At 41.1% G+C, this 21,095-nt stretch overlaps 1 protein-coding gene across 1 annotated transcript in view; it reads left to right on the top strand.

The window, feature by feature from the left end:
- Positions 1 to 21,095, top strand: part of mapk8ip1a (mitogen-activated protein kinase 8 interacting protein 1a) — a 62,884-nt gene that overhangs the window by 3,250 nt on the left and 38,539 nt on the right. The window contains exons 2-3 of the mRNA XM_060927045.1: positions 5,375 to 5,486; positions 13,333 to 13,632. Of these exons, the coding sequence (XP_060783028.1) occupies positions 5,375 to 5,486; positions 13,333 to 13,632 (412 nt within the window). The remainder of the gene's footprint in view (positions 1 to 5,374; positions 5,487 to 13,332; positions 13,633 to 21,095) is intronic.

Here is a 21,095-nt window from a genome sequence, read left to right as displayed (position 1 = left end):
GACCTTGACTGTGCTGCTATTTTTAACTGTACTGGGGAGTATGGTGGGTCAGTATAAGGTGATAGTGCTCCCTGAGTGCAAGAAAGTGCTGACAGGCTGTCTCTCTAGTTGGACTTAGATGCTGGGGAGGTTGGTGTCTGGGATGAAATGGACCACACAGCCCATCAGACAGTTTTTTTTAAACTGGTTCCAGGATTGCTGATTAAGGAGCAATGGGCATGGGCTTGTCTTGAGGTTGTCAAGGGGTGGGCCTTCTGGTGGGGCGTTGCTGCCATCCAGCTTTGGTCCATGCCAGGGGCCCGGGAAGGTTGTTGGAAGTCTCGACACTTTGGGGGGTCTTTGGCTTTGCAATCTCTCGAGTAGCCAAAGTGCACTGTAGGGTCTCCAAGCTGTGTCCATGTTTTATGTGCCTTCATCCCCATGGCCATGCATCCAGCTGTGGGAAGGGAGTGGAGAAACTGGTCCAGCATGAATGTGACCTGAGTGGCAGTGTTACTCAGGCTGGAGCCAACACTTCATGGTCCAGAGCAGCATGTCCATATGGCTCCAGGGTGTGAGGTAGGGCTGGTACTGTAAGTCTAGTAAAGAATCTCCACTGCCACTTGACAGGGGGAGAAGCCATACTGGGCTATGATTTTCCTCCACTAAGACAGTGTAGTCCTTGGCTGATGCTGGGGGAAGAGCATAGTAAGTGAGTTGAGCCTCACCAGTTAGCAGGGGAGCTAGGCTTTGGGCCCACTCCTCTTTGGGTCAGCCTTCTCAATGTGCTATTTGTTCAAACACATAGAGATATGCTTCCAACTAATTGGAGGGATCCAGCTTTGGGAGCAGGTGCAAGGCTTCCCACTGAGGGTCAGGCAGACAAGGGGGAAGGGGCCCAGTGATGGCTGTCTGTTGCAGTAGCTCTTGGATAGTTGCTGGAGATTGACTTCAATAGGTGCTGAAGCAGGGGTTCCATAAGGTAGAAGGGTGTGGTGCTTTTTACCTACATCCTCCACCAGTGTAGCAGGAATGCTAGGCAAGGCAGAAAACAGACACAGACCCAGGAGCTGAAGTGAAAGAAAAGTGCTGTTTTATAATTTTTTTGCAGGAAATGGTCTGTGGAGGTGAAGCCGTTCGCCTGGAGATGGGTGTCTTCTGCGCCTCCAGTGTGAAGGGGAAGAGTGAGTTGTCCATCACAGAAATGCATGGCAGTGAAAGGCATTGGTCAGGCTGCAGGTCACAGGAGGGCTGCAGAGAGTACTGGAAGGAGCTCGGAGGCTCTTTAGTCCTTTGCTGAAGTAGACAGGAGTTCCTGGGGTGCCCTTGATGGAATTTGAGTGTAGTCATCTTCCTTGCCTTCATTATTAACTATGTGGCCTGAGTAAAGATGAGAGAGGAGCATAAGCAGTGTAGCTGTGCCTAAATTTGACTGGCCTGTGATGGGTTTCCCAAAAGCCCCCTAACACTAAGAGCATCTTAATTAGGAGAGAGAGCAATCATTATGCGACTCGCTCTAATATTTAATGATGATCTTTGTGCTATGAAGCTTTTGGGAAACTCAGGCCTGTTTGGTTGTTGGCAGCACCTTCTTATAGTCCCCTGTTGTATTCAGGAGGGTGAAGAGAAGTGTCACCTGCCTTCAGGTGGGACTGATTATGTGGCCCCACCCCACAGACACACAAAACATCAGTGCTGAAGGGGCACTGTCCTTTCAGCACTAGCAGCACAGTGAGGTGAGCAGCAGTGAATGAGCCGCTGTCACCACATGTAAAGAAATTCTGTGATTCAAAGATACCTTCAAAATTATGGAATGGCACATTTCTACTTATAAAGAACTGACTATAAATAATAAACAATCAGCATATATATATATATATATATATATATATATATATATATATATATATATATATATATATATATAAGTGTTTGAAAGTTTGCGAACCCTTTAGAATTTTCTGTATTTCTGCAAAAATATGACCTAAAACATAATCAGATTTTCACAGAAGTCCTAAAAGTAGATAAAGAGAACCCAGTTAAACAAATGAGACAAAAATATTATACTTGGTCATTTATTTACTGAGGAGAATGATCCAATATTACATATAAGTGGCAAAATTTGTGAACCTTTGCTTTCAGTATCTGGTGTGACCCCCTTGTGCAGCAATAACTGCAACTAAGTGTTTCCGGTAACTGTTGATCAGTCCTGCACACTGGCTTGGAGGAATTTTACCCCATTCCTCCATACAGAACAGCTTCAACTCTGGGATGTTGGTGGGTTTCCTCACATGAACTGCTCGCTTCAGGTCCTTCCACAACATTTCGATTGGATTAAGGTCAGGACATTGACTTGGCCATTCCAAAACATTAACTTTATTCTTCTTTAACCATTCTTTGGTAGAACGACTTGTGTGCTTAGGGTCGTTATCTTGCTGTATGACCCACCTTCGCTTGAGATTCAGTTCATGGACAGATGTCCTGACATTTTCCTTTAGAATTTGCTGGTATAATTCAGAATTCGTTGTTCCATCAGTGATGGCAAGCCGTCCTGGCCCAGATGCAGCAAAACAGGCCCAAACCATGATACTACGACCACCATGTTTCACAGACTGGATAAGGTTCTTATGCTGGAATGCAGTGTTTTCCTTTCTCCAAACATAACACTTCTCATTTAAACCAAAAAGTTCTATTTTGGTCTCATCCGTCCACAAAGCATTTTTCCAATAGCCTTCTGGCTTGTCCACATGATCTTTAGCAAACTGCAGTTGAGCAGCAATGTTCTTTTGGGAGAGCAGTGGCTTTCTCCTTGCAACCCTGCCATGCACACCATTGTTGTTCAGTGTTCTCCTGATGGTGGACTCATGAACATTAACATTAGCCAATGTGAGAGAGGCCTTCAGTTGCTTAGAAGTTACCCTGGGGTCCTCTGTGACCTGGCCGACTATTACGCGCCTTGCTCTTGGAGTGATTTTTATTAGTCGACCACTCCTGGGGAGGGTAACTATGGTCTTGAATTTCCTCCATTTGTACACAATCTGTCTGACTGTGGATTGGTGGAGTCCAAACTCTTTAGAGATGGCTTTGTCATCTTTTTCAGCCTGATGAGCATCAACAACACTTTTTCTGAGGTCGTCAGAAATCTCCTTTGTTCGTGCCATGATACACTTCCACAAACATGTTGTGAAGATCAGACTTTGATAGATCCCTGTTCTTTAAATAAAACAGGGTGCCCACTCACACCTGATTGTCATCCCATTGACTGAAAACACCTGACTCTAATTTTACCTTCAAATTAACTGCTAAACCTAGAGGTTCACATACTTTTGCCACCCACAGATATGTAATATTGGATCATTTTCCTCAATAAATAAATGACCAAGTATAATATTTTTGTTTAACTGGGTTCTCTTTATCTACTTTTAGGACTTGTGTGAAAATCTGATGATGTTTTAGGTCATATTTATGCAGAAGTAAAGAAAATTCTAAAGGGTTCACCAACTTTCAAGCACCACTGTGTGTGTGTGCGTATATATATATATATATATATATATATATATATATATATATATATATATATATATATATATATAATGAGTGAGAGAGCACTGTTGCCTCACAGCAAGAAGGTCCTGGTTTCGAGCCCAGTAGCCAATGGGGGCCTTTCTGTATGGAGTTTGCATGTTCTTTCCAAGTCTGTGTGGGTTTCCTCCGGGTGCTCCAGTTTCCCCCACAGTCCAAAGACATGCAGGTTAGGCTAATTGGTGGCTCTAAATTGACCGTAGGTGTAAATGGTTGTTTGTCTCTATGTGTCAGCCCTGTGATGATCTGGTGACTTGTCCAGGGTGTACCCCACCTCTCGTCCATAGTCAGCTGGGATAGGCTCCAGCTTGCCTGCGACCCTGTACAGGATAAGCAGCTATAGATAATGGATGGATGGATGGATCATCTGTATGTTGGAGAACTTGCAGATCTTTCGGAGACTTTGGCTGTCACTCTTCCTTCTGTTTCTAGATATAAAACCAGGGGCAGCTTCCATTATTTGAAAATTCCTCTCCTTAATATTACTTTCTTTAATAACATACAGTATAACTATTTATCAAATTATTTTGTATCCTTGGAAACCTACAATATGATCTTTTCTTCTGACACAGTAATGCAGAAAACAAACACTGAATATGAATCTTGCATAAAAACTAGGGTATCTAGACTTTTGAACAGTATTGTAATCTATACAGTATACTTTCTGTGCTATATACTTAGATAAATAATTAGCAGGAAATCACATCACCTAGCTTTTGCCTATTATGTTTCCTTCTCGTTTTGTATAAACCATGTAACCAATAGAATCTTCCAATCCTGTCCATCATGGAACAAAAAAGAAAACCTTTCCTAAACACACCTTGGTGATTGTCATGTTTCTATTAAATTATTAAATAGTTTTGTATTAATGTCATATTGCATCGCAAACACAGACGGCAGTGGACATATTTACTTCTAGACATACAGAATCATATCGGTATCCGTCAATTGAAGAAAAATAAGTAAATGATCAAATATGATCGAAAATATTGCTATTTTGATTTAAAAAAAAACACTGATCCTCACAAATTTTCTTCAGAAAGAACAATAAATAAGGTAAAACTGTTTAACCAGTCTGCACTTTTTAAAAATTTTCTCTCATTGTTGTTGATAGATGATGATGATGATGATGATGATGATGATGATGATGTTGCTGTTGTTCTTTGAAGGTGTCATTACTTTGAAATTACAGGAAATGATCACACTCCTCTATATAAGCTAGCTATCAAGCTATTGATATAATGTCACTCCATCAAACAAAAAGAGATGCAGTAACTTTTATAATGAGATGTATAAATATTTGTAGTTTTTTAAATAGTTGAATTATAACTATGACATCAAAATAAACAAATACATGACATAAAATTCAAATTTCACAGCAGTTTGGGAAATCGTTACCTTTGATTTAACAAGAATTGAATTCTCATGAGAATGTTTCTCAAAATATTTCCAGACATTATGGCCACCACTAAAAATATTTGTAACTTTTTAAAATATTTATTTGCCTTGGAGCATTTCCTGCTTCTCTGCAATATACGTCAGTTTGTGTTTAAATGTACACATGTAAAATCTTTTCATTATCCATCACTATTCGGAAAAGCAAAGACACAAAAACACAGTTGGTATTGCACAAGATGTTTAATGGATGTTAAAAAAACTTTTATAATGAGTTTAAAGAATAAAAATAATAATTAAAGAATTAAAATTCTGGAACAAAACATCTGCTTGTACTGAAATAATTTTTCTTGAAAATATTTTTTTTAATATATGTGTGTGTGTGTGTGTGTGTGTGTGTGTGTGTGTGTGTGTGTAGGCTAACTCATGACATGAGTCTGGATGAGTATGAAGATGACGACCTGTCAGAGGTGACGGAGATCACAGATGAGAACGATGGCCTTCTGAGCCGCAGTGACTATGATATTCAGGTAAGACCCACCAGGGTATAAAATCAGTTGGAGATAAAAAAACCCTTGACATTAAGGTTTCAAATCTGAAACCGATTTCTCTCTTGGACAGTAACAATTGTTACTTATCACAGAGAAATGTCTGATAGCAAATTTATAAAATAAAATGTGATTAAACTGAAAAAAAAAATGGCCAAGACAAGCCTGTTCATGGGGCTTATTTAGAATAATGTCAGCATGTGCTTATGTTGGCTTATGCTTACAGCTATGTGCTAATATGTTTATAGTTATATATTATATGTTGTATTGTTAAAGAGAAGATATGTGTGTTTGTATGGAGAAATGAAGGTGTGGAAATTTATTAGCTCTAGAGGGAGTTGTGCCAAAGAAAGATTAAAAAGCACTGTTCTACAGTAGATCTTCATTTGGTTAAACGTTATTGGCATCCAATCATGGCGTGAGATCAGCTATAATCAATATCTCATACTGCTGTGTGTCACTGTAATGATCAATGATGGCAATGATGATGAAAGCCCCAGCCGTGATTGGATAATTTAGTAATTTATAAGTGAAGCTTAATATACAGTACATGTACTCTACACGTGTGCGTAAAAGAGTAGTAAAATATTAATACACTTTATTTATAAAGCATTGTAAATGCATGATGTAGCCATGTAAAAATTATAGTAATAAATAGATTATATTTATTTTATTTATTTTCACACTGACTTCACTGCCTGTGATGACATCATTTCTGTGGCAGGCTTCATTTCTATAGTGGCTGAACTGAACTCTCCTTCCCAGGTCAATTTGATTTGATTTTTTAAAATGATAGTCTTTTTAAAATGATAGTCTTTTTAGTCTTTTTGTAGTTGTTAGCACTGTCACCTCATAGCAAGAAGGTTCTGGGTTTGGGGTGTACCCTGAAGGCAGCTGGGATTGGCTCCAGCTTCTCCATGAACCTGATAGATAAGCGGTATGGATGGATGGATGGATGGATGGATGGATGGATGGTTGGTTGGATGGATGGTTGGTTGGTTGGTTGGTTGGTTGGTTGGTTGGTTGGGTGGGTGGGTGGGTGTATCCCAAAGTCAGCTGGGATTGGCTCCAGCTTCCCCATGAACCTGATAGATAAGCGGGATGGATGGATGGATGGATGGATGGATGGATAATTGGTGTATCTCAAAGTCAGCTGGGATTGGCTCCAGCTTCCCCATGAACCTGATAGATAAGCTGTATAGATAATGGATTGATTGATTGATTGATTGATTGATTGATTGATTGATTGATTGATTGATTGATTATCCCAAAATCAGCTGGGATTGGCTCCAGCTTCCCCATGAACCTGATAGATAAGCGGCATAGATAATGGATGGATGATTGTTGTATCCCAAAATCAGCTGGGATTGGCTCCAGCTTCCCTATGAACCTGATAGATAACCTGTATAGATAATGGATGGATTGATGGATAATTGGTGTATCCCAAAGTCAGCTGGGATTGGCTCCAGCTTCCCCATGAACCTGATAGATAAGCGATATAGATAATGGATGGATGGATGGATGGATGGATGGATGGATGGATGGATGGATGGATGGATGATTGATTGATTGATTGATTGATTGATTGATTGATTGATTGATTGATTGATTGATTCGTGTATCCCAAAATCAGCTGGAATTGTCTTCAGCTTCCCCATGAACCTGATAGATAAGTTGTATAGATGATGGATGTATGCATGGATGGATAATTGCCTTGATATGAGTCTGTGTCTGACAGAGAGGAAGATATGGATGGATAGATGGATGAACAGACAGACATAAAGGTAAACAGACAGATAATTAGACTAACAGACAGACAGATGGATCGAGGTAGAGATGGACAGGCAGATACTGTATATGAGTGGAAAGACAGACACACAATGTTAGACAGATAGCTGAAGAGGCAGAGACATGGAGGCTGAAAAACAGAGATTGAATATATCGATGAGCTCGTAGATGGATTAGCACACAGTCAGACAAACAGATGGGCTGCCTGACAGCCAAACAGCCAGACATACTGACAGGACAAAAGAAAGAGTTCAGAGGCAAACCAACATTTTGGCAGAGAGGTAGAAGGACAAATACAGTCAGAGAGATAGACAAACCAAAAGACAGACATACAGAGAAGCAGACAGATGGACAAAATGCCAGAAAGAAAGACCAGCAGAGAATGTGAGAGATATATTGAGAGAAAGACAGATATAAAGATGGGAAGAAATACAAATAAATGGACAAAAATGGACAGATTAATATATGGATAGCCAGAGAGACAAATGGATAGACAGAGGTATAGAGGGCTGTCAGACAGAAAGATAAATGTATACATGGACATATGGTTGGATGGACAATTGGATACAAAGAGAGGCAGACTAGAGATCGACAGAAGGTCAGAGAGGTAAACAGAAAGACAAACAGAGAAGCACATAGATGGATGGACAGGTGGCGTGACACATGGAAAGGTGAACAGAAAGACATAGAGTAAAAGATGGACAGGTGGATGCATGGACAGACAGACAGATAAATAGAAAGATGGACAGATAGATGGAGAAAAGACAGATTGTTATGTTGGACAAGAAACATTGTCAGACCAATTGATAGAAGGTCAGGCAGATAAACAGAGCAACAGACAGACAAACTGACAGATAAACAACAGTCATGTATGACTGGTATAACTGAACAGACAGACAGATGGAAGGATAGATGGGTAGACGGACAGAAAAGTGGACAATCAGTCATATAGACTTCCTTGTACTGATGGATCCAATGTGCTATGACATCAACACAGGGCATTTTGGTGGAGAAGATGGAGCAGGTAATGGAGCAGATGCGATTTTGTATTAAAGTTTATTGAGGCACAATATCACACATCATTTAATTAATGAAGCTTTTGTAAACTTTATGAAGTTACGCATCAGCGTGTTTAATTGCAAGTGAGAGTTATTGGGCTGAAAGACAAGCTCTCAGTGTGCAGGGCTTCATATTCTGCTCTTCCCTGCAGGGAAAAGAATTTTGTGGGTCATCTGATTCTCCTTCAAGGAGCTCGCTGGTTTCCGGCTTCCGTGATGGCTGAATGGTGAGACGGTCCGCCTCTCAGTCGAGTGTGTGTATGTGAGGAAAGGCGGCTGTGGCAGATGTGCTGTTTTCAGGGAGAGCCAAAGCCAATTATCAGTTTTAATCACAGGCATTAATGGAAGGAGCAGAGCTCAGAGCCAGACGAATGGGACAAGGCCAAAGATGTCAGAGACTTCACAAGCTTGCACATTTAGCATTACAGCATTTCTGTTACTGCACAAATAAATAGCTATTTTCTTTATTTATGATTATCTGATAAAAGATAGATATTTGTCCAGTATTCATCGAAATACTAAATGCTGTAAAGCTCATCTCATCTCATTATCTCTAGCTGCTTTATCCTGTTCTACAGGGTCGCAGGCAAGCTGGAGCCTATCCCAGCTGACTACGGGCGAAAGGCGGGGTACACCCTGGACAAGTCGCCAGGTCATCACAGGGCTGACACATAGACACAGACAACCATTCACACTCACATTCACACCTACGGTCAATTTAGAGTCACCAGTTAACCTAACCTGCATGTCTTTGGACTGTGGGGGAAACCGGAGCACCCGGAGGAGACCCACGCGGACACGGGGAGAACATGCAAACTCCGCACAGAAAGGCCCTCGCCGGCCACGGGGCTCGAACCCGGACCTTCTTGCTGTGAGGCGACAGCGCTAACCACTACACCACCGTGCTACCCTGCTGTAAAGCTGCAATCCTTAATTATACTTACTTACTTATACCACAGTGCCGCTGAATTCTCAGCTCTGATTGGTCAGAAGGTGTTGATCAGTTTTTATAACAGCAGCTCTGACTGTAGCTCCAGCTGTAATTCAAATCACAGGTGTATATTGATGCATTCGTTCTAATACTTTATCGTTTCTGTCGTAACAACTCATTCACCGTGATTCATATGTTAGACACTTCACATTACAAGGAACTCACTTGTTTTGTGGATGTTTCACAACCTTAAATGTAACTATAAATGTTAAAAAGTATAACGTGTCATACGTTATTAAAGCAAACATTATAATCATTGGAGTATCGCTGCGGTATAAGAGGAATAAAACACTTTAGGATGTTCAAAGGTAGTAAAAGTTACTCTGCTTCAGAAGAAGAAGCAGCCTTTATTTGTTACATGTACACTCAAGCACAGTGAAATTCGTCCTCTGCATTTAACCCATCTGAAGCAGTGAACACATGCATGCACGCATACAAGTGAGCAATGAGCACACACATATACCCAGAGCAGTGGGCAGCTATGCTACAGCACCCGGGGAGCAGTTGGGGGTTAGGTGCCTTCCTCTAGGGCATTTCAGCCCAACCTCAGGCCCATGTTAACCTAACTGCATGTCTTTGGACTGTGGGGGAAACCGAAGCACCCGGAGGAAACCCACGCAGACATGGGAAGAACATGCAAACGCCACATAGAAAGGCCCCCGTCAGCTGCTGGGCTCAAACCCAGAACCTTCTTGCTGTGAGGCGACAGTGCTAACCACTACACCACTACTTTGGGTTGTATCACACCACATTATTGTTGATTATTTTCCTATTACGGCACATCTCCCAGTGTTTTATTCCTTGATTATTACATAATAATATAAACTCATTTTACATTATTTTATTTTTTATTTTTATATATCATGTTATGATATTATGACTAGCTACTGTACCTAAGCTTTATGCATCTATGTGTAAAGACTTGTTAATGTGTTTTACTGAAAGACCAGCTATAAATTAAAAATGAGGTTGTGTTACTCCATATTCCCTGCACACTTTAAAGTGCATTATGGCTATTCTGTACCATCAAGGGTACATCATTTGGACACCGACCCTAAACAGTGCATTGTGGGATTTTCTGAGCACACTGGATATCCTCCTGTTCTTAGACACAACTGTAAAATAGGGGTAACACTTGAAAATATATATATATATATATATATATATATATATATATATATATATGGGGCGGCACGGTGGTGTAGTGGTTAGCGCTGTCACCTCACAGCAAGAAGGTCCTGGGTTCGAGCCCCGGGGCCGGCAAGGGCCTTTCTGTGTGGAGTTTGCATGTTCTCCCCGTGTCCGCGTGGGTTTCCTCCGGGTGCTCCGGTTTCCCCCACAGTCCAAAGACATGCAGGTTAGGTTAACTGGTGACTCTAAATTGACCGTAGGTGTGAATGGTTGTCTGTGTCTATGTGTCAGCCCTGTGATGACCTGGCGACTTGTCCAGGGTGTACCCCGCCTTTCGCCCGTAGTCAGCTGGGATAGGCTCCAGCTTGCCTGCGACCCTGTAGAAGGATAAAGCGGCTAGAGATGATGAGATAAGATGAGATGAGATATATATATATATATATATATATAAAATAAAGGGTATGGTTTCAGATGGATATATGATTGCATATGAATATTCTGTGTGTGCCATTCGTCACATGACCAGAGCCATTTAATCCAAACCGACACAAGGACCATATTAAATAAATCAGATACGCTCACCGGCCACTTTAATAGGAACTTGTCTTTGATTCTAAGATTCCTGTTCTTGGCTGCAGGAGTGGAACCCAATGTGGTCTTCTGCTGTTGCATGCTGAGATGCTTTTCTGCTCACCACGGTTATAAAGAGTTGCTATGAGTTACTATATCCTTCCTGGCAGCTTGAATCAGACTGGCCGTTTTCCACTTTTTGACTGCTCTTTTCAACAAGGTGTTTGTTTCCACCCACAGAACTGTCGTCCACTCGCTCGATGTTTTTTGTTTTTAACACCATTCTAGAGACTGTTTGTTGTGTGTGAAAACCCCAGGGGATCAGCAGTTTCTGAAATACTCAAACCAGTCCATCTGGCTCAAACCAACACCCATGCCACAGTGAAAGTCACACTTTGAGATCACAGTTTTTCCCATTCTGATGTTTGAAGTGAACATTAACTGAAGCTCTTGATTTGTATCTGCATGATTTCATGCATTGTGCTGCTGTCAAGGGATTATTATATACAGTGCTGAGCGTAAATGAGTCTACCCCCTTTGAAAAGTAACATTTTAAACAATATCTCAATGAACACAAACAATTTCCAAAATGTTGACAAGACAAAGTTTAATATAACATCTGTTTAACTTATAACGTGAAAGTAAGGTTAATAATATAACTTAGATTACACATTTTTTTCAGTTTTACTCAAATTAGGGTGGTGCAAAAGTGAGTACACCCCACAACAAAAACTACTACATCTAGTACTTTGTATGGCTTCCATGATTTTTAATGACAGCACCAAGTCTTCTCGGCATGGAATGAACAAGTTGGTGACATTTTGCAACATCAATCTTTTTCCATTCTTCAACAATGACCTCTTTTAGTGACTGGATGCTGGATGGAGAGTGATGTTCAACTTGTCTCTTCAGAATTCCCCAAAGAAAATAATTTCTTTCCACGACAAAGGTGAAGGCTACAAGAAGATCAGCAAAGCTTTACTTATCAGTCAGAATACTGTAGCAAAAGCGGTACAAAAATTTAAGAAAGATGGAACCGCAACCATCTCACAGAGCCGTCCAGGTCGTCCACAGAAGTTAACACCTCGACAGGAGCGTCTTCTGATGAGAAGGGTTGAAGAAAATCGGTATGCAAGTTCACTGCAGTTATCTAAAGAAGTAGAATGCCAAACTGGGGTGACTATTTCCCGTGACACAATACGGCGTACACTGCAGAGGAATGGCATGCATGGATGCCGTCCACGAAAGAAGCCTCCCCTAAAGCCCAGGCACAAAAAAGCCCACCTAGAGTTTGCCAGGGCCTATGCTGACAAAGATGAAGACTACTGGGACTCTATACTCTGGAGTGATGAGACCAAGATAAATGTTTTTGGAACTGATGGCTTCAAAACTGTATGGCATCGCAAAGGTGAGGAATACAAAGAAAAATGCATGGTGCCTACAGTGAAACATGGTGGTGGCAGTGCCCTTCTGTGGGGCTGCATGAGTGCTGCTGGTGTCGGGGAGCTGCACTTCATTGATGGCATCATGAATTCACAGATGTATTGCTCTATACTGAAAGAGAAGATGCTACCATCACTCCGTGCCCTTGGTCGTTGTGCACTTTTCCAACATGACTAAACACACATCTAAGGCCACTGTTGGATTTCTGAAGAAGAACAGGGTGAAAGTGATTCAGTGGCCAAGTATGTCTCCTGATCTGAACCCAATCGAACACCTATGGGGAATTCTGAAGAGACAAGTTGAGCATCACTCTCCATCCAGCATCCAGTCACTAAAAGAGGTCATTGTTGAAGAATGGAAAAAGATTGATGTTGCAAAATGTCGCCAACTTGTTCATTCCATGCCTAGAAGACTTGGTGCTGTCGTTAAAAATCATGGAGTCCATACAAAGTACTAGATGTAGTAGTTTTTGTTGTGGGGTGTACTCATTTTTGCATCACCCTAATTTGAGTAAAACTGAAAAAATACTAAAAACTTAAAACCTACAGTGTGTGTGCCTGTATATTATATGATCAAATTTATATACACACAAGTATTATAAATACGAGAGTATGAATACCTACAGATTTGTATACATTATTTAAATTAATATGTACCTATCTAAAATTTATAAAAAACGTATGCATGTTGTCTGTGTTAGCAGGCTGCAGCTTTTTGTCCTCTGTGATTGCATTAGCTTTCTGCACGCCCTCTGAGGCATCGAGTCACAGGATGACATCATCACCGAGCCCTGATTGGCTAATCCTCAGTTCCCACTCTAACCACTCTTCTGGCTTCTCCTTCCCAGGAACACATGATCCGTCCAGCCAATGGGAGTGGGGAATTGGGCCGGAGGAGGGGGGCTGTGGAGCTGCAGAAGGAGATGCTTCAGCTGGACCTGATAGACGCTGAGGGAGACACCCAGGAAGAAGGAGGAGAAGACGAAGAAGAGGAAGAAGAGGAGGAGGAGGAGGAGGAGGAGGAGAGGCCTCTGCTGCTCATCGATGAGCACAGAGAGGAAGAGCGATCGCTGATCGCCACTATGGATACGTACCGGCCCAAGAGACCCACCACCCTTAATCTGTTCCCGCAGGTGCCAAGGACTCAGGTGAGCAGGGTGACAGCTGGAGCATAGGGTGTGTGGATGTGTAAGAAGCTTGGGCGTGTGTGTATGTGTGTGTGTGTGTATCAGGTTATGTGATCTTCAATAGACAACTGGTCTCTTGGTAGCTGTGGATGTATTAAGCTCGGGAAATATGTATGTGTGGACTATACATGTGTTTATTAGGTGATGGGATCTTCCTACAGCTGGTGTTTTAGGGATCATGGGCATATAAGAAGCCAGGGTTTGTGTGTGTGTGTGAGTGTAAATACAGTGTACAGTGTGTGTGTGTGTGTGTGTGTGTGTGTGTGTGTGTGTGTGTGTGTGTGTGTGTGTGTGTAGATGAGGATATTTAGTACAGGAAGATGTGCTGCGCTTTCACTAATGCCATTTACACACACTCCCAATCAATAGCTTTCTTTAAAGATACGTATTTTGTGGTATTCAGTGGTGAAGTACAGAGAAGGGTGATGGATTGTGCTGCTCTGGTTCCTGGCCTGAATGATGCTGAGGCTGAGCCTGATGCTGATGCTGCCAGCGACGTGTCTCAAGCTCCCCCTCCCGTGTTCCCACCCGCTATGAATCACACTCCTCCTCCTCCGCTTCTGTGTAATGGAATCAGACAGGAAGTGTCAATTTGAATCCATGACCTGCAGGGGTCAAAAAGCAATGAGGGGAAAGCTTAGGCCTCAGCTGAGAAGCACAAGCTCTGCCCGTGTGGACGTGTGGATATTCTGGATTATCTCATACAGGCGAGCAGGATGTTCCTCAGATGAAAGATTCATTTGAAGGAAAGAGCTTAGCATGAAATGGAGTGGATGGGCTTCGTTTTGCCTTTCAAACAATGATTTGACAATGATTTCTATTGATGTTTCATCATGAATAAATGTACAAACAGCAAATTCCCAGCTGGCTGGTGACATAAAATGTCATTATTATATTTTTGAGCATCATAATGGGAACAATAAAAAGCAACAATATGGACTTCAGTCTATTTGAAATCATTAACCCTAAATCTAATATCTCAAAAAATAATAAGTGTTGGTTTTTCTTTGGTTCTGAAACTGGACATTAATCATGATGTGTTACAGGAAGCAGCTTATTCCAACACACAGTTCAACAGTAATGTCACTTTGATTTGTTTATTGGTTTAGTACAATTTACTGTAAGCTATAAACATGAACAAAACGTCAGCATGTAGCTGATCAATACTAGAATAATATTTGGGCGGCCATCTTGGACAAGCAGAATCAGTTTCTGTTTTTTGTATTTCAGCACAATTTGGTATGAATACATGCAAGACAAAAGACTGAGTTATTTTAATTCATGCTATTTATGTTTCAGAATGAGAATTTGTAATCTAACAATATAATTTGAAGCAAATATATGAACATTTGGTGCCTAACCAAATAGGAGACACCAAACTTGTCTTGATAATAGACTACATTTGAGGTAAAGGGATTTTTTTAATAGTTGACACCAAACTTGTCTTGATAATGGACTGCATTTGAGGTAAAGGGATTTTTTTTTTGATAGGAGACACCAAACTTGTTTTGATAATGGACTGCATTTGAGGTAAAGGGATTTTTTTTTATAGGAGACACCAAACTTGTCTTGATAATGGACTGCATTTGAGGTAAAGGGATTTTTTGATAGGAGACACCAAACTTGTTTTGATAATAGACTACATTTGAGGTAAAGGGATTTTTTATAGGAGACACCAAACTTGTCTTGATAATGGACCACATTTGAGGTAAAGGGATTTTTTTGATAGGAGACACCAAACTTGTTTTGATAATGGACTGCATTTGAGGTAAAGGAATTTTTTTTTAAATAGGAGACACCAAACTTGTCTTGATAATGGACCACATTTGAGGTAAAGGGATTTTTTTGATAGGAGACACCAAACTTGTCTTGATAATAGACTACATTTGAGGTAAAGGGATTTTTTTAAATAGTTGACACCAAACTTGTCTTGATAATGGACTGCATTTGAGGTAAAGGGATTTTTTTTAAATAGGAGACACCAAACTTGTCTTGATAATGGACCGCATTTGAGGTAAAGGGATTTTTTTTTTGATAGGAGACACCAAACTTGTTTTGATAATGGACTGCATTTGAGGTAAAGGGATTTTTTTTATAGGAGACACCAAACTTGTCTTGATAATGGACTGCATTTGAGGTAAAGGGATTTTTTGATAGGAGACACCAAACTTGTTTTGATAATAGACTACATTTGAGGTAAAGGGATTTTTTATAGGAGACACCAAACTTGTCTTGATAATGGACCACATTTGAGGTAAAGGGATTTTTTTGATAGGAGACACCAAACTTGTTTTGATAATGGACTGCATTTGAGGTAAAGGAATTTTTTTTTAAATAGGAGACACCAAACTTGTCTTGATAATGGACCACATTTGAGGTAAAGGGATTTTTTTGATAGGAGACACCAAACTTGTCTTGATAATAGACTACATTTGAGGTAAAGGGATTTTTTTAAATAGTTGACACCAAACTTGTCTTGATAATGGACTGCATTTGAGGTAAAGGGATTTTTTTTAAATAGGAGACACCAAACTTGTCTTGATAATGGACCGCATTTGAGGTAAAGGGATTTTTTTTAAATAGGAGACACCAAACTTGTCTTGATAATGGACCGCATTTGAGGTAAAGGGATTTTTTTTAATAGTTGACACCAAACTTGTCTTGATAATGGACTGCATTTGAGGTAAAGCGATTTTTTTTTTGATAGGAGACACCAAACTTGTTTTGATAATAGACTACATTTGAGGTAAAGGGACTTTTTTATAGGAGACACCAAACTTGTCTTGATAATGGACTGCATTTGAGGTAAAGGAATTTTTTTTTAAATAGGAGACACCAAACTTGTCTTGATAATGGACCACATTTGAGGTAAAGGGATTTTTTGATAGGAGACACCAAACTTGTCTTGATAATAGACTACATTTGAGGTAAAGGGATTTTTTTAAATAGTTGACACCAAACTTGTCTTGATAATGGACTGCATTTGAGGTAAAGGGATTTTTTTTAAATAGGAGACACCAAACTTGTCTTGATAATGGACCGCATTTGAGGTAAAGGGATTTTTTTTTAAATAGGAGACACCAAACTTGTCTTGATAATGGACTGCATTTGAGGTAAAGGGATTTTTTTTTAAATAGGAGACACCAAACTTGTCTTGATAATGGACTGCATTTGAGGTAAAGGGATTTTTTTTAATAGTTGACACCAAACTTGTCTTGATAATGGACTGCATTTGAGGTAAAGGGATTTTTTTTTATAGGAGACACCAAACTTGTCTTGATAATGGACTGCATTTGAGATAAAGGGATTTTTTTTTTTTAAATAGGAGACACCAAACTTGTCTTGATAATGGACTGCATTTGAGGTAAAGGGATTTTTTTTTAAATAGGAGAAACCAAACTTGTCTTGATAATAGACTACATTTGAGGTAAAGGGATTTTTTTTCCAAACAATTCCTCATTATTTAAAAGGAATGATCTGCAGTTTATGGAGCGGACTGAGCTCCTTAAAGACCTGTACATTGCCAATATGTTGCCGTATATAGGATATGATGTAATAAGACTGAATTGGGCCAAATTGGAAGATGTTAGGAACTAAGGAGATGTAGTTTTAGAGATAACCCCAAGATCAGCTAGAAATTAGCCTCAGAGGAGGAAAAGTGAGGAATTATTGAACCTTTCCTTTAATCTGCTTCCCCAAATCTGTCACACTCCATGAGAAAGTGATATATGAGGCTCCAGCTGTGCATGGCCTGGATTTTACTCCGTTCTGAATTTCTGCATTATTACAGAATGCTTAGAAGTGGATAAGGGGTCATGCCCTTCTCTTACTTATTTTGTTTTTCCCCTCACTCTTCATCTCATGTTGTGCTATAAATAAAAGAAATGACTGTCATTATTTTGGAGGAGAGATGATATAATTTGAGTATGTGCCTAGAAAAAAAACACACACGAAAAAAAAAACCCACTGCATGTTCAGTCATCACATCAGATATCAGCCCTGTAACTGACTGAAGTCTGTTTATTAGGACAGTGTCTGCAGTTATTGTTGTTGTAAGGCAGGCATGCTAATGTCTCTGTTCGTCCACAGACGCACAAATATTAAACCATAATTCCTTAGCAGACCGCACACAAAGTTTGCAAAGTAAAAAATAAAGTTATTAGTTCTCATCTCATTATCTCTAGCCGCTTTATCCTGTTCTACAGGGTCGCAGGCGAGCTGGAGCCTATCCCAGCTGACTATGGGTGAAAGGCGGGGTACACCCTGGACAAGTCGCCAGGTCATCACAGGGCTGACACATAGACACAGACAACCATTCACACTCACATTCACACCTACGGTCAATTTAGAGTCACCAGTTAACCTAACCTGCATGTCTTTGGACTGTGGGGGAAACCGGAGCACCCAGAGGAAACCCACGCGGACACGGGGAGAACATGCAAACTCCGCACAGAAAGGCCCTCGCTGGCCACGGGGCTCGAACCCGGACCTTCTTGCTGTGAGGCAACAGTGCTAACCACTACACCACCGTGCCGCCCTTTATTATTGTTATTCTTATTATTAGTAGTAGTATTTACATACAATAAAGTATTAATTTTTAAATTTAACTTATGCAGTTTTCTTTATATGTCAACATTTCTACTTTCAAAAATCTCATCTCATCTCATTATCTCTAGCCGCTTTATCCTTCTACAGGGTCGCAGGCAAGCTGGAGCCCATCCCAGCTGACTACGGGCGAAAGGCGGGGTACACCCTGGACAAGTCGCCAGGTCATCACAGGGCTGACACATAGACACAGACAACCATTCACACTCACATTCACACCTACGGTCAATTTAGAGTCACCAGTCAACCTAACCTGCATGTCTTTGGACTGTGGGGGAAACCGGAGCACCCGGAGGAAACCCACGCGGACACGGGGAGAACATGCAAACTCCACACAGAAAGGCCCTTGCCGGCCCCGGGGCTCGAACCCAGGACCTTCTTGCTGTGAGGCGACAGCGCTAACCACTACACCACCGTGCTGCCTACTTTCAAAAATATTTTTTTTTTCCAAATCCAATTCAAATCTTTGACATTTGTTCCAGGATCAACATATTTCCAACATCTCATCTCATCTCATTATCTCTAGCTGCTTTATCCTGTTCTACAGGGTCGCAGGCAAGCTGGAGCCTATCCCAGCTGACTACGGGCGAAAGGTGGGGTACACCCTGGACAAGTTGCCAGGTCATCACAGGGCTGACACATAGACACAGACAACCATTCACACTCACATTCACACCTACGGTCAATTTAGAGTCACCAGTTAACCTAACCTGCATGTCTTTGGACTGTGGGGGAAACCGGAGCACCCGGAGGAAACCCACGCAGACACGGGGAGAACATGCAAACTCCGCACAGAAAGGCCCTCGCCGGCCATGGGGCTCGAACCTGGACCTTCTTGCTGTGGGGCGACAGCGCTAACCACTACACCACCGTACCGCCTGTTTCCAACATATCTTCTCTAATATCCCGGCTACCATTTTTTGCTGGCATCGGTCCAAGATTGGTACCGGGTATCTGTGGTGAGTTTCCAGAGGTGGACAGTAACAAAGTACATTTACTTCAGTACTGTACTTAAGTACACTTTTTGAGTATCTGTACTTTACTTGAGTATTATTTTCTTTTGGAAACTTATGACTTTAACTTCACAACATTTGAAAGGCAAATATCGTACTTTTCACTCCACTACATTTCTGTCAAGGTCCTCGTTACTCGTTACTATGAAGCAGCTTTGAAAGTGGATGTTTTTTCTTTTCTACAACGTGATTGGTTTTTTTCGCAGGTGACACTGAGACAGCCAGTCAGTAATCACTAGGGTCACGTCACGTCCATTGACTGTATAAAATCAAGATCAGTGATTTCTCAGCAGCGTTATTTAACACGATCAGTTGATGGCAGAATGGAAGGAGGCGGTTCTTCTGGAGAACGCACGCACTCATGGCTTTACCTAGAACCCATGTTTCAGTTTTCTGAAAAGAAAGAAAGCACAACTTTATTCATCACACACTTGTGAAATTTCCTCTCTGCATTTATTTAACCCATCTGAAGCAGTGAACACACACATGAGCAATGAGCGCACACACATACCCAGAGCAGTGGGCAGCCATGCTAACAGCGCCCGGGGAGCAGTTGGGAGGAACAGTCATTACGTTTTAAATGTTTGCTTTGTTTGCCGAAAATGAACCACATCACGGCCTACAAAAACTTGCCGTCCGACCTGCAGAAGCATATTGAGGTATGTAAACGTTTTATTCCAAGAGAAAGCTTGCAACGAAGTTGTCTGTGCTTTTAGATCTAGCAATAATGTTGCAATAGTCCAGAAACAGAAATATGTTTTAGCATAATCTTGCCAAATAAACAGAATGTAGAAATCTTTCTTTTCTAGTAGCGTTAGCTACCCAATATAATTTCGAGTTTGAAAAGAGTTTAGCATGTCAGGTGGAGCGTCACTGACTAGCTAGCCTAACGTTAAACCACCATGATGCACAGCATGTGTTCATTTTGTGAATTCACATTTCTGTCTTTGGTAACGACATTAGGTTTGTAAGCGTTGTGGCAATAACACAACAATGCTTTGACAGAAAATGTACTTTTAATACTTAAGTATTTTTAAAAGCAAATACTTCAGTACTTCACGTAACTTAAGTAAAAATTTAACTGGATAACTTTCACTTGTATCGGAGTAACATTTGACCAGTGAGATCTGTACTTTGACTTAAGTAATGAAGTTGGGTACTTTGTCCACGTCTTTTGGGTTTCCCAAAAGCCTCTTAATGCTAAGAGCATCTTAACTAGGAGAGAGAGAGAGAGTGTGTGTTAATTGTGCTGCTCGTTCTACCATTGAACAATGATCTTTGTGCTACAATCCTTTTGGGAAACTTGGCACAGATTGGTGGCATCTCCTTTCTATCCATTATCCATAACCGCTTATCCTGTGTAGGTTCACAGGCAAGCTGGAGCCTGTCCCAGCTGACTATGGGTGAGAGGTGGGGTACACCCTGGACAAGTCACCAGAGCATCACAGGGCTGACACATAGAGACAAACAACTATTCACACATACACATTCACACCTCTGGTCAATTTAGAGCCACCAATTAGCCTAACCTGCATGTCTTTGGACTGTGGGGGAAACCGGAGCACCCGGAGGAAACCCACACAGACACGGGGAGAACATGCAACCTCCACACAGAAAGGCCCTCGCCGGCCACGGGGCTCAAACCCAGAACCTTCTTGCTGTGAGGTGACAGTGCTAACCACTACGCCACTGTGCCACCCATTAGTCTCTTTTATAAAAAATAAAATTTAAGAAATAAACAGCACACCCAGCGTTTCTATTCTTTTACTATACCTAAAGAGCAGAACGGTGGTGTAGTGGTTAGCA

Source organism: Neoarius graeffei, chromosome 8 (assembly GCF_027579695.1).
Source record: "Neoarius graeffei isolate fNeoGra1 chromosome 8, fNeoGra1.pri, whole genome shotgun sequence".
In the NCBI taxonomy this organism is placed as follows: Eukaryota; Metazoa; Chordata; class Actinopteri; order Siluriformes; family Ariidae; genus Neoarius; species Neoarius graeffei.
Note: the sequence above shows the minus strand (reverse complement) of the source record. Positions and strands in the feature narration are given on the sequence as shown.